This window comes from Erythrolamprus reginae, chromosome 2 (genome assembly GCF_031021105.1).
Source record: "Erythrolamprus reginae isolate rEryReg1 chromosome 2, rEryReg1.hap1, whole genome shotgun sequence".
In the NCBI taxonomy this organism is placed as follows: domain Eukaryota; kingdom Metazoa; phylum Chordata; class Lepidosauria; order Squamata; family Dipsadidae; genus Erythrolamprus; species Erythrolamprus reginae.
The window spans coordinates 25333928-25350734 of NC_091951.1; the positions used below are offsets into that span (position 1 = coordinate 25333928).

At 41.7% G+C, this 16807-nt stretch overlaps 1 protein-coding gene across 2 annotated transcripts in view; it reads left to right on the forward strand.

Annotated features, from left to right (window-relative positions):
* Positions 1-249: 249 nt before the first annotated feature.
* Positions 250-16807, forward strand: part of LOC139160000 (zinc finger protein 850-like) — a 29176-nt gene continuing 12618 nt past the window's right edge. The window contains exons 1-2 of one of the 2 annotated variants that reach the window (XM_070737491.1): positions 250-336; positions 848-3278. In XM_070737491.1, coding sequence (XP_070593592.1) covers positions 1028-3278 — 2251 coding nt within the window. In that variant the 5' untranslated portion in view covers positions 250-336; positions 848-1027. Of the gene's footprint in view, positions 337-847; positions 3279-10214; positions 10247-16807 lie in introns of those variants that run through there. The other variant, XM_070737488.1, reaches the window with a different exon arrangement.

A 16807-nucleotide genomic window follows, 5' to 3' on the forward strand; every position in this document is an offset into this window, starting at 1 on the left:
TTATCTCTGAGGGGAAAAACAACTTGTTCCAGATACGAGTTGCCTCGAGATACAAGCTCCCTTATGGAACAAATTATGCTCGTATCTAGGGGTACTACTGTACTATCAAATAAAACCCCTTAAGCAAGAGGTCTTTCTCAGATTGAATATTACACTGTACTTTTTTGTCTTTATTTCAGAATCCAATGGCATTTGTCTTCCTTGTAAGACTAATTTTAGGTTTCCCTCTTTAAAAGGTTATTGGTGTGAAGAGACAGGGGTACATGATGAGCCGGGGTGGTGCAGCAGGTAGAGTGCTGTACTGCAGGCCACTGAAGCTGACTTGTAGATCTGAAGGTCAGTGGTTCAAATCTCAGCACCGGCTCAAGATTGATGATGATGATGATGATGATGATAATAAAAATAAATAAAAATAAAAATAATAGTAATAATAATAATAATAATAATAATAATATTGGGGTGGCTCACAACAAAGATGCCCATCTCGCACCTCACCCCCTCCCCACTATGCCCACCCTACCACCCCAAATTGCATCCTACCATGCGACGGGCCCCGGTCTTATTTTCAGGGAAACACGGTATTTACAATTATATAATTCCCAGCACTTCAAGATATATTTGATGATAGTCCTTTGCATTCCTAGGAATACTTGATTGATCCAATTAAACAACTGAATTTGAATGGATATTTGAACATGAATCTTGGTAGTCTTCTATGAATCGTAAATAATGCAAGATTAGTATTGGCGCATGTTTGCATTTTCATTGTAATATATGTATATTTCCTTTTTTTACACCATCTCTAACTATTTTATAAACAATTAAACTTCTACTTTGATTCTTACAGACAAAAGATGGCAATAAGAGCACTCGGGACAGTTGTAAATTGTAAATAAGAAGCAACATTGAAAAGGGAAGAAAATCAAGAAAAAAACCCAAAATATTTTCCATTTCCTTCAAAAAAACATGCATTTCTCCTCCACCTCCAGCAGACTGTTGCAAAAGTTTCAGTCAGAATTTCAACCTGATGCAACACCAGAGGATTCACACAGGAGAGAAACCCTTTGAATGTCCTGACTGTGGGAAAAGTTTTAGTGATAATTCCAACCTGGTGCAACACCAGAGGACTCACATAGGACAGAAACCCTTTGAATGCCATAACGGTGGGAAAGGTTTTAGTAATAATTCCAACCTGATGAAACACCAGAGGACTCACACAAGAGAGAAACCCTTTGAATGTCCTGACTGTGGGAAAAGTTTTAGTGATATTTCCAACCTGGCGAAACACCAGAGGACTCACACAGGAGAGAAACCCTTTGATTGTCCTGTCTGTGGCAAAGGTTTTATTGATAATTCCACCCTTGTGAGACACCAGAGGACTCACACAGGAGAGAAACCCTTTGAATGTCCTGACTGTGAGAAATGTTTTAGTCAGAGTTCCAACCTGGTGCAACACCAGAGGACTCACACAGGAGAGAAACCCTATGAATGCCCTGACTGTAATAAAAGTTTTAGTCAAAATTCCACCCTGGTGCAACACCAGAGGATTCACACAGGAGAGAAACCGTTTGAATGTCCTGAGTGTGGGAAAAGATTTCGTTGTAATTCCATACTAGTGACCCACAAGAGGTTTCACACAGGAGAGAAACCCTTTGAATGTCCTGACTGCGGGAAAGGTTTTAGTGATATTTCCAGCCTAGTGAAACACCAGAGGACCCACACACGAGAGAAACCCTTTGAATGTCCTGACTGTGGGAAATGTTTTAGTCAGAATTCCAGGCTGGTGCAACACCAGAGGACTCATACAGGGGAGAAACCCTTTGAATGTCCTGACTGTAGGAAAAGTTTTACTTGTAATTCGAGCCTAGTGAAACACCAGAGGACTCATACAGGAGAGAAACCTTTTGAATGCCCTGACTGTGGGAAAAGTTTTAGTCAAAGTTCCAACCTGGCGAAACACCAGAGGACTCACACAGGAGAGAAACCCTTTGATTGTCCTGTCTGTGGCAAAGGTTTTATTGATAATTCCACCCTTGTGAGACACCAGAGGACTCACACAGGAGAGAAACCCTTTGAATGTCCTGACTGTGAGAAATGTTTTAGTCAGAGTTCCAACCTGGTGCAACACCAGAGGACTCACACAGGAGAGAAACCCTATGAATGCCCTGACTGTAATAAAAGTTTTAGTCAAAATTCCACCCTGGTGCAACACCAGAGGACTCACACAGGAGAGAAACCATTTGAATGTCCTGAGTGTGGGAAAAGATTTCGTTGTAATTCCATACTAGTGACCCACAAGAGGTTTCACACAGGAGAGAAACCCTTTGAATGTCCTGACTGCGGGAAAAGTTTTAGTGATATTTCCAGCCTAGTGAAACACCAGAGGACCCACACACAAGAAAAACCCTTTGAATGTCCTGACTGTGGGAAAAGTTTTAGTCAGAATTCCAGCCTGGTGCAACACCAGAGGACTCACACAGGAGTGAAGCCCTATGAATGTCCTGACTGTGGGAAATGTTTTAGTCAGAAATCCAGGCTGGTGCAACACCAGAGGACTCACACAGGGGAGAAACCCTTTGAATGTCCTGACTGTGGCAAAAGTTTTAGTGATAATTCCCACCTCGTGCAACATCAGAGAACTCACACAGGAGAGTACCCTTTGGAATGTCCTGACTGTGGAAAAGGTTTTAGTCATAATTCCAGCCTGGAGAAACACCAGAGGATTCACACAGGAGTGAAACCTTTTGAATGTCCTGATTGTGGGAAAGGTTTTAGTCAGAATTCCACCCTGGTGCAACACCAGAGGACTCACACAGGAGTTTACCCCTTAGAATGTCCTTACTGTAGAAAAGGTTTTAGTGATAATTCCAGCCTGGAGAAACACCAGAGGACTCACACAGGAGAGAAACCTTTTGAATGTCCTGACTGTAGGAAAGGTTTTAGTCGTAATTCCACCCTGGTGCAACACCAGAGGACTCACACAGGAGAGAAACCCTTTGAATGTCCTTACTGTGGAAAAAGTTTTAGTCAGAGTTCCCACCTGGTGCAACACCAGAGGACTCATACAGGAGAGAAACCCTTTGAATGTCCTGACTGCGGGAAAAGATTTTGTCAGCGTTCCGACCTGGTTAGACACCAGAGGACTCACACAGGAGGGAAACCCTTTGAATGTCCTGATTGTGGGAAAAGCTTTAGTCAGAGTTCCAGCCTGGTGCAACACCAGAGGACACACACAGGAGAGAAACCATTCAAATGTGTTGATTGTGGGAAATGTTTTAGTCATAATTCCGGCCTTTGGAAACATCAGACTACTCACACAGGAGAGAAACCCTTTGAATGTCCTGACTGTGGGAAACGTTTTAGTGATAATTGCAACCTGGTGCAACATCGGAGGACTCACACATGAGAGAAACCCTTTGAATGTCCTGATTGTGGCAATATTTTCAGTTTTAATTCCCATCTCGTGATATAGCAGAGATATTTTAAAAAATTATGAAGAGATTAAAAATTCTTTCTTGGAAACTACTGGTGGAAAGAAAGTAGAAATGAAATTGGCATATAAAGATTATACAGAATACATAATGAGGGAAAAGGAGATTGAAGAAAAAGAAAACCAAGGATGAAAAAGAAACAGAAAAGAAAGAACAGGCTGATAACGTTGGTATTTATAGTGACAAGAAAAATGAAAAGAAAATTGAAAATAATAAACAGATTGATGATTGCACTGGGATTTACAGTGACATGAAAAAAGAAATAGGGGATAATTGTTTCCTGTAGAAGCAATTTAAAAATAAGGGGTAATAGGGAGAAGAGATTAGGAAAAACTAAGAATAGATTTATGCAAACAACATACCTAAAAGGAAGGAAAGAAATTTTGGAGAGTTCAAAAGAATGGATGATTGATAAGAGTTCTCTTTTCCTTCCTAGAATTAGAATAATTGTGCTATTACAATTGTGTCAACAATATTAGTTGCAGCCCTATTTGGAAAGGGAGTCACTTCTCACAGTCACTCACGGCCTTAGCACCTCGAGGTTCGATTATTGCAATGCTCTCTACAAGAGTGAAGAGTGTTTGAAGAGTGTTCAGAGACTGCAAATAGTGCAAAATGCAGCCACGCGAGCTATTGTGGGGCTCCCAAGATTTGCCCACATTTCAACAACACTCCATGAGCTGCATTGGTTGCCAATTGGTGTCCGGGCACAATTCAAAGTGCTGGTTAAGATCTATAAAGCCCTACATGACTTAGGACCAGACTACTTACCTGGGATGCATGAGTCTTCTGCCTCATGCATCCCAGCGGCCGGTTAGGTCCACAAAGTTGTCTTTCTTCAGGTCCCGTCAGCCAAACAATGTCATCTAGCAGGGCCTAGGGGAAGAGCCATCGCTGTGGCGGCCCCGGCCCTCTGGAATGAACTCCCCCCGTAGATAGGTACCACTCCCTCTCACCTGGTCTTTCATATAGCTCTAAAGATCTTCTTCTGGCAGAGGGCATGGGAACCGTGAGCCACGAAATTGTCCCTGGCCAGTATTAAATTGAATTGGATAAATGTGGATGACTGCATAAGGGGTTTAAGATTTTTATTAATTTGTATATGTTTTTTAAATAATTAGATTAGTTTTAAAAATAATTAGATTTCTCACATATATTGTTGTATTCACAATATTGTACGACATAGAAATATAATAAATAAATAAATTACTGTAGATAAGTATGTATAATTAATCAACATAATTATATCAAGAGGTGTTTTATAAATTAATAAATTTAGATTAAATTGGTATATGTTGGATTGAATCAAGTTTTGATGCTCTTTATAAGATTGGCTCTCTATATGAAATATGCATAATTTTAAAATTCAGTTAATGTTCAAATAAATTTAGAAAACTATTGATATAATTTGGAATATTATAAGACTTGCATAACTATTATTTGTAAAACGTTTTATATCAGTATATAATTCATAATTATCAGAAGCATTTGATGCGTTAAAATGGGTATTGTCAGTGTTGCTATGAACATGAGGGCAAGGCAATAAACTCAGAGTTTCCTCAAACTGAGATTAGCAGTGATGAAGTTTAATAATAAATGAATTTAATAATAAAAAGGTAATGTAGAGCTCATTTCCCAACTCTTGCTCAGTTATGAGGACTCCACTCCAATGTTTCCTCATTTATTTTCCGGTGACGCCACCAGACCCAGGGCTCCCAGACGGTTTTCTTACCTTACCCGGCCGGCAGCTAAACAACCATTTGGCTGCCGGGTAATGGGGAGGAGAACATCCGGGATTTAAGGGGCAGGGAAGAAAGCGGGCCTGCAATTGGCCCCTTTCTTTCCCGCCTTTACTTGAAGGAACTGTGGCTGCAAACTGTTGTTTGCAGAGCAGCGACAGTTCCTTTAATTTCAAATTCCAGCGCAGAGGTTGGTCCTCTGCGCTGGAATTTGAAATTCCCGGGCTGAGGGTTAAAAACCTCTGCGCTATAGCACGCTGCGCAGCTTAGAGGGAACACTGCTCGCCATTAACAACAACCCTCTGATATCTATGCTTCAGCCAGCTGCAAATCCACTGAACTATTCAGGGATTCACTCCAATCTTCACTAACATCTATCACCTCTTTATGTGGAACCGTATCAAAGGCTTTGCTGAAGGTCCAGATAGGTAATATCCAGGGCACCACCTTCATCCAACACCTTTGTGGCATAGTCAAAGAAATCAATGAGATTAGTCCCTCTCCGAAGACATGCTGGTTTGGGTCCAATAAATTATTCGTTTTTAGGTGCTGATTTATCCTCTTTTTGAGTAGAGTCTCCATCATTAACTATAACTATAGCAGTCTGCATTGGTTGCCGATCAGTTTCCGGTCACAATTCAAAGTGTAGATTATGACCTATAAAGCCCTTCATGGCACCAGGCCAGAATATCTCAGGGACCGCCTTCTGCTGCACGAATCCCAGTGACCAGTTAGGTTCCACAGAGTGGGTCTTCTCCAGGTCCCGTCAACCAAACTATGTCGCTTGGCAGGACCCAGAGGAAGAGCCTTCTCTGTGGCGGCCCCGACCCTCTGTAACTAACTCCCCCCAGAGATTAGAATTGCCCCCACCCTCCTTGCTTTTCGTAAGCTGCTTAAAACCCACCTCTGCCGCCAGGCATGGGGGAACTAAGATACACTTTCCTCCTAGGCCTTCACAACTTTATGTATGGTATTGTTTGTATGTATGATTGGTTTTTATATAATGGGTTTTTAACTGTTTTTTAGTATTGGATTTTGTTGTACTGTTTTGCTGCTGTTGTTAGCCGCCCCGAGTCTGCGGAGAGGGGCGGCATACAAATCCAATAAATAATAATAATAAAAATAATAACTGATGTCAGGCTAACTGGCCTGTAGTTACTACCTTCTTCTCTACTGCTCTCCTTGTGAATAGGCACAACACTGACCATTCTCCAATCATCAAGAACACCACCTGTTAAAAGGAAGTGGTTAAACAATTGGTGTAATTGGTTTAATTACACAGGGTTAAGTATTTTCCCATTTGAAGTAACATTTTATTACAAAATTACCTCTTCTCTTACTAGAAATGAATCAAATTTAAATGGGTTACTTACTTCTAAAATATGTTGCTGGCTTGCTGGCAGGGACTTCTATTTCTGAGCAGGAGAGAAAGCCACGGTCACATGAAGCAGCTCCCTTTGGAGAAAGATTGTGTTTTCATCCCCTATACCCTCCTTCTGAAAGTCACTTCTATCCTCCCGCCCCTTCTCCTAATGCCTGCTTTCAGCATAGTAGCCGTGATTGGTTCAGCCGGCTGCCAATCAGGTGGCTGAGGGGCCTTGCCAGGCTCGTGTTGTCAGAGCCATCACGTTTTCTTCCTCCCACCCTTCGCATCCCAACCACACACCTTTGGAAAATGCGCGGGAGTTTTCTGGTGGGTGCGTGGCCACACGGCCGCGCATCTTAAAGGGAAGAGTTCTCCACACATGCAGTGGATTTCTAACACACTACAATTGTTAACTTGTAACCTCTCCTGCCTTTTGCATCTCTATGACCAATCTATCTTCCTCCGCCTCCCCTCCCCCCTCATTAGGAATCATTAGTGACTCAAATTGAATGCAATACTCTAGGTGTGGTCTGACTTCGGCATTATGGAGTGGTATTAGTACCACCCTGGTCTTGGAGTGTATCCCTCTGTTGATGCAACTTAAGATTATGTGGGGGGGTTTTGACCACCGCTGCACATTGCTGGCTCATATTTAGTTGGTTATCCACCAAGACTCCAAGATCTTTCTCACAGTCACTGCTATTGTGTGTGGTTTCACCCAGTTTGTATGTACCTCTTTGGTTGTTGCATTAAATTTCATTTTATTTGTTTGCACAAACACACACACCGGTCAATGGTGCCCCTCTTTAACAATGTAAAAATCTGGTCACTTTACACATACGTCTTCAGTCCTTCTTCACTTCTTAGAACTTAGAACTATGGAGAAATTTCCTAACAGTTAGAACAATTAATCTGTGGATCAGCTTGCCTCCAGAAGTTGTGAATGCTCCAACACTGGAAGTTTTTAAGATGTTGTATAAACATTTGTCTGAAGTGGTCCAGGGGTTCTTGCCTAAGCAGAGGGTTGGACAGGGGAAGACAAAGTTGGCTTTTCTATGACCTGTGGACTTCAACTCCCAGAATTCTTGAACCAATCCATGCTAGCTCAGGAATTCTGGGAGTTGAAGTCCACATGTCATAGAAGAGCCAACTTTGCCTATCTCTGGACTAAAAGATCACCAAGGTCCCTTCCAACTCTGTTATTCTATTCTAAATAATAATGGGGATAATGGACATCCTTATCTTGTGACTTTTTAAAATATCAATTTATATATTTTAATTATATAAAAATATTACTTTTAGTGTTTGTCTATAATATACAGTGATACCTTGTCTTACAAACTTAATTGGTTCCGGGATGAGGTTCTTAAGGTGAAAAGTTTTTAAGACGAAACAATGTTTCCCATAGGAATCAATGGAAAAGCAATTAATGCATACCAGCCCAATATTTACTGTTTTGCCAGCCGAAGCGCCCGTTTTGCCAAACGAGCGCTTCACTGGCAATGGAAGTCCAGAGGTGGGGTTTCCCAGTGAAGGGAGCATCAGTGAAATCACAGCATTGCAAAAAACACCGAAGTCCTCAAAACCCCACCTCCGGACCTCTGTGTTTTTGTGATGCTGCGATTTCACTGAGGCTCCCCTTGCTGGGAAACCCCACCTCTGGACTTCCATTGCCAGCGAAGTGCCCATTTTTGTGCTGCTGGGATTCCCCTGCTGGGATCCCCCTGCAGCATCACAAAAACATGGAAGTCCAGAGGTGGGGTTTCCCATGGAGAGCCTCAGAGGAATCCCAGCAGCACAAAAGTGGGTGCTTCGCTGGCAATGGAAGTCCGGAGGCGGGCATCCCAGTGGCAGCGGTGGGTTTGTAAGGTGAAAATAGTTTGTAAGAAGAGGCAAAAAAATCTTAAAACCAGGGTTTGTATCTCGAAAAGTTTGTATGACGAGGTGTTTGTAAGACGAGGTATCACTGTATTATCTTAATCGTATTAATATTATGTATTTCTTAATATTCCAACATATCTAAGATAAACCCTGAGTTGTGTGTGCAGCCTTGGGTCTGTGCTGTGCGCAAGTGTACGTCCCAAGGAGATTTTTCTACTGCATATGCGCAGGAAGAAAAATATGAGGGGACGTGAGCGCAGGCTACATGTCGCCAATTTTTTGCTTCTGCTCATGCACGGAAGCAAAAAAAAAAAAGCTGAAATCTCACCCGCACAGATGTTCCCTCGCAAGATTTTGCTTCCTGAGTATGAGCAACAGCGAAATCTCGCTGGCATACGCAGGCACACCAGAGAGCCAAAGTGCACCAATAGCAGTGATAGCAGCAACCCTGCTTGTAAGTGTTTGTAAACCACTGCTGGTAATCCATCTGGTCCTGAGGTCTTATTAGTTTTTATCACTTCTGTCAACTTCATCATTATTTTTTCATTTAACATATTTTAAATATTTTCATGCACTTATTTTTTTTACAAATTGTTTTGGAAACATTTCTTCTATATAGGCTATCCTTCCCTCTTTCCTACACCCCATTATCTACACCTTGCTGCATAATTTTTCCTCTCTCTCTGACCAAATTGAGACAATTTACAGACGAATATGGAATTTAGTATTTAGCAGATATAAAATGTCCTCCTTCAGGAGTGAACATGGCATGCTGGTTGCTCTTGGATGCAGCCCAAAGGAGTGAAGTTGGCTCCCTTAGAGCAGTGTTTTTCAACCAGTGTGCCGTGGCACACTAGTGTGCCGCGAAACATGGTCAGGTGTGCCGCGAAGAAGGAAGCTCAGGTTCCGGTCTCACAACTTTTTGCTGAGAGAGAGAGAGACAGAGAGTGAGAAAGAAAGCAAGATAGAGAGAAAGAGAGATAAAGAAAACAAGAGAGAGAGAAGTGACTCTTGATTTAAAGCATATGATAAAAAGCACCCAAAGAATAAGAGAGAGAAAAAACCCAGCCCTCATCTGTTTTGGGAAATGGTTCAAGAGTGTGTACATACACACACACACACACACACAAGGGGGGGGGGAGACAGGGATGGAAAAAGAGAGGAGAGTGTATTAGAGTGTCATTTTGGTTGGTGGTGTGCCCCAGGATTTTGTAAATGTAAAAAATGTGCCGCGGCTCAAAAAAGGTTGAAAATCACTGCCTTAGAGTGTTTGGCCTGATGGTAATAAATCCTTGGGAGCCATGGGAAATCAGTCTTGAAGTTTGGGATGTAGTGAGGTTTTGATTTCCTCTGAGTCACCCTTAATAAAGATGATTGTGTCATTCTTCAAATCTTCATGAATTTTAATGACTCAGCATATCTAATCTTCGTAAGCTAAGTAGAATTACATTTCATTATTTCAGTAGACTCACATGCAAAGGCAAGTTGCTAGAAGTGAAAAACGATTTGATAGTATTTATACAGCGAAAACATATTGCAAATCCCGGGACAAGAGTGTTTTCCTGCCCCATCGGGAGATGGCAATCAGATAGACATCTGTGCCTGAAATGTGCCTAATAGAGGAGTTAAAACCATCGAGTACTGAATTGCTAGAAAGGGTAGGACAGAAGAAATGCATAAAAACTTCCTCTTCCGGAAGACTCATGAGAGGAAGGTGAGGTGCAGAGCGGCTTTTGTGCTCTTCCGAGGATCGAAGCAGCAGCGGGAAGGTGAGTTGAGGGCAGGTGGGAGGAGAGTCCCGGAGCAAGTCGGGCTCTTTGTTTTTCCTCCACGGCCTGGAAGCAGAGAAGCAACTGGGCTGAAGCGTGTCAGCTGCACTTGCTGCTGCAGGTTCCTCCCCTGCCCAAATTTAAGCCCACTGGTTCTGCACGCTGTGAAACTGGTGGCTGCAATTTTCTGCTGGTGGAAAGATTGAAAAAGGCTCTTTCAGGTTAAGGCTGATTCTTTGGGAATGGCTTCCCTGCAGAGGTTGTGGGTGCTCCGTCACTGGGGGTTTGTGACAGAGCTGGAAGGGACCTTGTGGGTCTTCTATTTTGACAGCTGCTCAAGCAGGAGATCCAATACCATTTCAGACAACTTGTCAATTGATCTCAGTGTCAGGGAACTTTTCATTAGTGGTAGGCTGCTTCTCTGCTGGATTAGTTTCCATCCATTGCTTCTTGTCTTGCCTTCTGGTTCTTTGCAAAATAAATTGACTCCCCCCCCCTTTTTTTTTTACTCCTTAACAATTGGAACATTGCTATCATGTCACCCCTAGTCCTTCCTTTCACTAGACTAGACATACTCAATTCCTGCAACCCTTCTTTATATGTTTTAGCCTCCAGCCCCCTGTTGCTCTTCTCTGCACACTTTATAATGTCTCTACACTTTGTTAAAAATATGGCAATCAAAACTAGTTGCAGTAATCCAAGTGTGATTTTAAATAAAGCATTAAAGTAAAACTTCACATGATCTTCATTCTAGCCCTCTGTTAAGGTAGCCTAGGATTGCATTAGCACTTGTGGCCACTGCATCACACTGTTGGCTTTTTTTAGTTGATTGTTCACTATGGTAGGACTTCGAGATCCATCTCACAGTTACTGCTATTGAGACAGGTTCAACCTATTCTGTACCTTGCCATTTGGGTGGCTAAGTGTACAACCTCTTTTTTTTTTCTCCACTGAATTTCATTTTGTTAGATAGGGCCCAGTGTTCAAATCTATCAAGATTCTTCTATATCTTGAGTTTGACTCTTGGGGTGTTGGCTATTCCTTCCAACTTAGTGTTTTCTCCCTATTGTTCTCTGGCAGTTGGGCAGCATATATGTAGAAGCAAACAAACAAACAAACAAATGAGTTCCCCTTCTAGTCATTCATTGAAATTGTTTATGAAGATACTGAAAAATACTGAGACTAAGATAGACCCTTTGGGTACTTCACTGCTTACTTCCCTCCATATAGATGTAGTTCCATTGATTAATGGTTGAGTGTGGTTTGTCAGCCAGTTACAAATCCATTGGATGGTGATCTTATCAATACCACATTTTCTTCATTTACCAAGGAGTAGATTGTTCTCCACTTTATCAAATGCCTTTCTGAAATGCCAGTACTGTATACTGTGTCCACAGCATTTTGCTGGTCTACTAACCTAGACACTTTTTCAAAGAAGGAAATAAGATTTGTTTGGCATGACCTTCTTTCAACGAACCCATGTTGGCTTCTAGTTATAAGTTTGCTTGGTTCTAGATGTTTGTATTGCTTGGTTATCTTTTTCAGGATCTTCTCAGGCATTGATGTCAGGCTAATTGATCTGTAATTTTGTGGATCCATTCCCCCCCCCTCTTTTTTTGAAGATTGGAACTGCATCAGTCACACTGGCAAAGCAAGGTTTAAATAGTGTCTGTTTGCTCACTTATTACTTTGTCAAATGAAGCACCAATGTTGCCACTGAAGCTCTGCCCCAGTGCCCAGTCTGGATTCCTAAACTGTAAAAAATAGGTCTTAGTTGACCATGAGGCAAAGAGGGAACTAATGATACCCACAAGTCCAGATTTCCAACAACAGAAGCACAGTCCAATAATAAAACCCAAAGTTCAAAAAATAGGATCCAGCAAACTGGGAAGATACTTACCAAAACAAGCAGGTGTTCCCAAGAAACAAACTTTTACCCAGCATTTTGTTAAATCACTCTTCCACAGCTGTTCCTTGTGTGGGAACATTTCTCTCAAGCAGCCTTGCTGACCTCTGTTCAAAATGGAATGAGTGGATATCTAGCAACTGGAAAGATCATAGACTTAAAGGAGCAGGATTAAAAGTCCAATTTTGAGGATTTTCTTACAACTGACCTGGTGGAAGTTAAATTGACTGAAATAAATAAGAATTTGAAGGAAACATTTTATAGGTTAGGGTTAGGGTTAGTGGATTTAAAATATGGAGACTTTTTTTTAAAAAAAAAGTTGCCTCGTTATATTGGGAATTGACAATGGCACCTTCTGATGAAAAGAAAATACAACACTTTATGGAAGCACGTTTATGTTGACAGCTGGAGACTGACCTTGACTAGACGAAGATATTTTGGAGTTTGAAAGCATCAATCCCTTCATCCCTTCATCCAGTCCAGCAAATGAGGGAGGCGGCGGCAAGAGGCAGAGCTGAAAGGGACGGCGACAGGGATGTCTGCTTCTCAAACTCTGCGCTCATCTGGGCTCTGTCTACGTCAATTTGAAATGCCTCCTGCTCCCTTACCGGTTTGGATCTATCTATCATCTATCTATCTATTATCTATCTATCTATCTATCTATCTATCTATCTATCTATCTATCTATCTATCTATCATCTTTATCTATCTATCTATCATCTATCTATCTATCTATCATCTATCTATCTATTATCTATCTATCTATCTATCATATATCATTTATCTATCTATCTATCATCTATCTATCATCTATCATTTATCTATCTATCATCTATCTATCTATCATCTATCTATCATCTATCTATCTATCTATCTATCTATCTATCTATCTATCATCTATCTATCTATCTATCTATCTATCATCTATCTATCTATCATCTATCTATCATTTATCTATCTATCTAATCTATCTATCATCTATCTAGTCTGTCTGTCTGTCTATCTATCTAGTCTGTCTGTCTGTCTGTCTATATATCTAGTCTATCTGTCTGTCTGTCTGTCTGTCTATCTATCTATCTATCTAGTCTGTCTGTCTGTCTGTCTGTCTATCTATCTAATCTGTCTATCTATCTATCTATCTATCTATCTATCTATCTATCTATCTATCTATCTATCATCTATCTATCTATTCATTTGTCCAATACACAAATACATAGGAAGTAGATAGACATGAAGTAATATATATAAGGGTAAAAGTGAACTTAGAGGAGAAGATATATGAAAGGAAGAAAATATATGTGAAATATGAGATAAAGGAAAGACAATTGGACAGGGGACGAAAGGCACACCAGTGCACTTATGTACGCCCCTTACTGGCCTCTTAGGAACGTGGAGAGGTCAATCGTGGATAGTCTAAGGGAGAAATGTTGGGGGTTAGGGGTTGACACTACTGAGTCCGGTAATGAATTCCACGCTTCGACAACTCGATTGCTAAAGTCATATTTTTTTACAGTCAAGTTTGGAGTGGTTAATATTAAGTTTGAATCTGTTGCGTGCCCTTGTGTTGTTGAGGTTGACGCTTAAGTAGTCGTTGACCGATAGGACGTTGCAGCATATGATCTTGTGGGCAATACTTAAATCGTGTTTTAGGCGCCGTAGTTCTAGGCTTTCTAGGCCCAGGATTGTGAGTCTATTTTCATCCTCCACCTCCCTCTCTTCAGATGGGATGCAAGCGAGGGCAGTAAGTTTGAATGCCTATGTCAGTTTGAAAAACCTCCTGCTTGCTCACTGGCTCAGGCCTCTTCATCCTCCACCTACCTTCCTTCAGATGGGGGATGAAGTCAAGGGCGGCACATTTAAATCCGCTGAAGGACACGGATTCTCCTCCGCCTCAGTTTCTTGAGTGAAGCGGGAGGGGGAAGGGACTCTCGCAGGATGCAAAAGAAATCTGAGCTGACAGCGAAACTGACAGATTTATTAGATAAAATTATAGCCCGCGTGGACTACAATAAATCAAATCTGAGAGTTGATGGATTAAAGTAGAGAAACAGCTTTCAAACGAAGCTACTTTTATTTAAAAAGTAACAAAGTATAACTAATGCCTGTTTGAGGCATCTGAGATGCGTGCTACATCTTTGAAGACAAAAGAAAGAAGATGGAGTCTTTGGAGAAGAAGGGAAATGATGCATGTATGACAGGCAGGATTTTACATCATAATGGGTGGCGCTAACAAACATACACAGTGTTAACTATTTAATTACTAAATGTCTCTGGGGCTGGCAATACACAGCGTGACAGAAACCTCGAACTGGGCTGAGCTGCGCTTCCTTGTCTTTCCCAAACATACTGAATGCAAGAAATCTTTCTCTCTTCAAAACTTGGCCAAAAATGATTGTTCATAGGATTCTTGGAGCAAAAGGGGGAAGATTTCTTCTGTTCAGCCAAAAGATTCCTTCTGGTGCTTTGTCTTACATGCACTCTGGCCCTCTGCTCACTGCCAAGAGAGAGAGGGGGATATGCGTGAGAGAGAGGGGAAAGGAAGTGCCTACCCCGGCTGCTTCTGCCACTGAGCTATGCTAGAAGTTTGGCTATCAGCTTTTCCTCAGGCAGCCCTCAAGAGTTTATTCCTCCTACCACCAGAGGGCGTACACGTATCATTGTGGCCTTCCCCACCCTGCTCCGTTCTGCCCTGCCCAACTTGCCACCCCCCAAACTGCCTCCCACCGCTGTTGTGAGTGCTCCATGTCAGATTCTGAGGAGGGTGAGCCAGGCCCCTCTGGATACCTTGGGCCAGGGGGGGTTGCCAGCTGATGCAGAGAGTGAGAGTGATGGAGAAAGTGACCTGCGTGAACCCGAGGAGCCACTAGAGGGGGCTGGTATGACAATGGGGGAGTGATCCCACTCAGAGGATGAGGAAGGCATTAGAGTGGATAATCTTTGGATAGATCTCGATATAGGCGATTGCTGAGAAGGCAAGGGGAATGGCATAGTAAAAGGTATTAGCTTACAGACTTGCCTCTTTGGGGTATGATGTCACTTCCAGGCAGTATAAAAGAAACGGATGTTGGGTAATTGGGTGTGGTGTTTCAACGCTTCAACGGAAGAGATTTTAGAGTGTGTAGGGGGGGGTGCTTGAAAAAGACTTCAAAACCATGATTCCTGCCTCATTAAAAGGCATTCTCTCCTGGATTATGTCTGTCTGAGATTTCAGTGAACTGATTTATACTCTTGAATGATAAATGGACTTTATTATCTAAGGCAGTGTTTCCCAACCTTGGCCACTTGAAGGTATTTGGACTTCGACTCCCAGAGTTCCTCGGCCAGCGAATGCTGGCTGGGGAATTCTGGGAGTTGAAGTCCAGATATCTTCAAGTGGCCAAGGTTGGGAAACACTGATCTAAGGAATGCCCATTAGGCCAAGTTTAGCGCCTTTCCCAGACTTTGTTGGTGCTTCACCCCAGAAAGACAAATACAGTAATCTCTCTTTTTTTGCGGGGGGATGCGTTCCAAGACCACCCGTCAAAAATGAATTTCCATGAAGTAGAGGAAATATATTTTTTAATGTATTTAACGAGTATTTGGGCTTTTAAAACCCACCCTTTGCATTAAACAGTAATTCTATAATGTTTCTCAGCTGGAACTACATGTGATATCCTACCAGGTTTTTTTAATAGAGTACTGTAGAAGAATTTTATGAATTTTTTAATGGATTTTAATGGATTTAAAATTTTCAATGGATTTAATGGTTTTAAGCCCCCTTTGAAAACCCGTGAAGTAGCGAATCCGCAAAAGATGAATTGCGAAGTAGCAAGGGATTACTGTAACTCCCTTTTCCTTGCCATTCAAATCTGCTTTTCACTCTGTGTGATTTTATCAATGATGTGATTTTTACCATAAAATAAGGGACATTTGGGTCAGTGGGTTTGCACCGAGTGGCCATGGACAGACTATCGCGAGATGGGCATCTTACGGGTTCTGGAGTTTGGCAACTCTGTGTGTCTGCCAGCTGGTCTCTTTAGGGGAAAAAAGCTTGCAAAATATGGAAATTCCTCTTGCAAGGGCAAGCAATTAACAACTTCTCAAACCGAGAAGAGTTTCTGTACCGTGCAAGGGTTTTTTAAATTAATTTATTTTATTTATTCTTTGTCCAATATACAATACATATGGAAGATGATAGACATTAAGTAATATATATAACGATAGAAAGTAAAAAGAAGAGAAGTAGATGGGAGGGAGAGAATATATATGATATAAGAGATAAGGAGAGAATATATATGATAAATGAGATAAGAAAAGACAATTGGACAGGGGATGATAGGCACATCAGTGCACTTATATAAGCCCCTTACTGGCCTCTTAGGAACCTGGAGAGGTCAATTGTGGAGAGTCTAAGGGAGAAATGTTGGGGGTTGGGAGTTGACACTATTGAGTCCGGTAATGAGTTCCACGCTTCGACAACTCGATTGTTAAAGTCATATTTTTTACAGTCAAGTTTGGAGCGGTTAATATTAAGTTTGAATCTGATGTGTGCTCTTGTGTTGTTGCGGTTGAAGCTGAAGTAGTCGTTGACTGGAAGGACGTTGCAGCATATGATCTTGTGGGCAATACTTAAATCGTGTTTTAGGCGCCGCAGTTCTAAGCTTTCAAGACCCAGG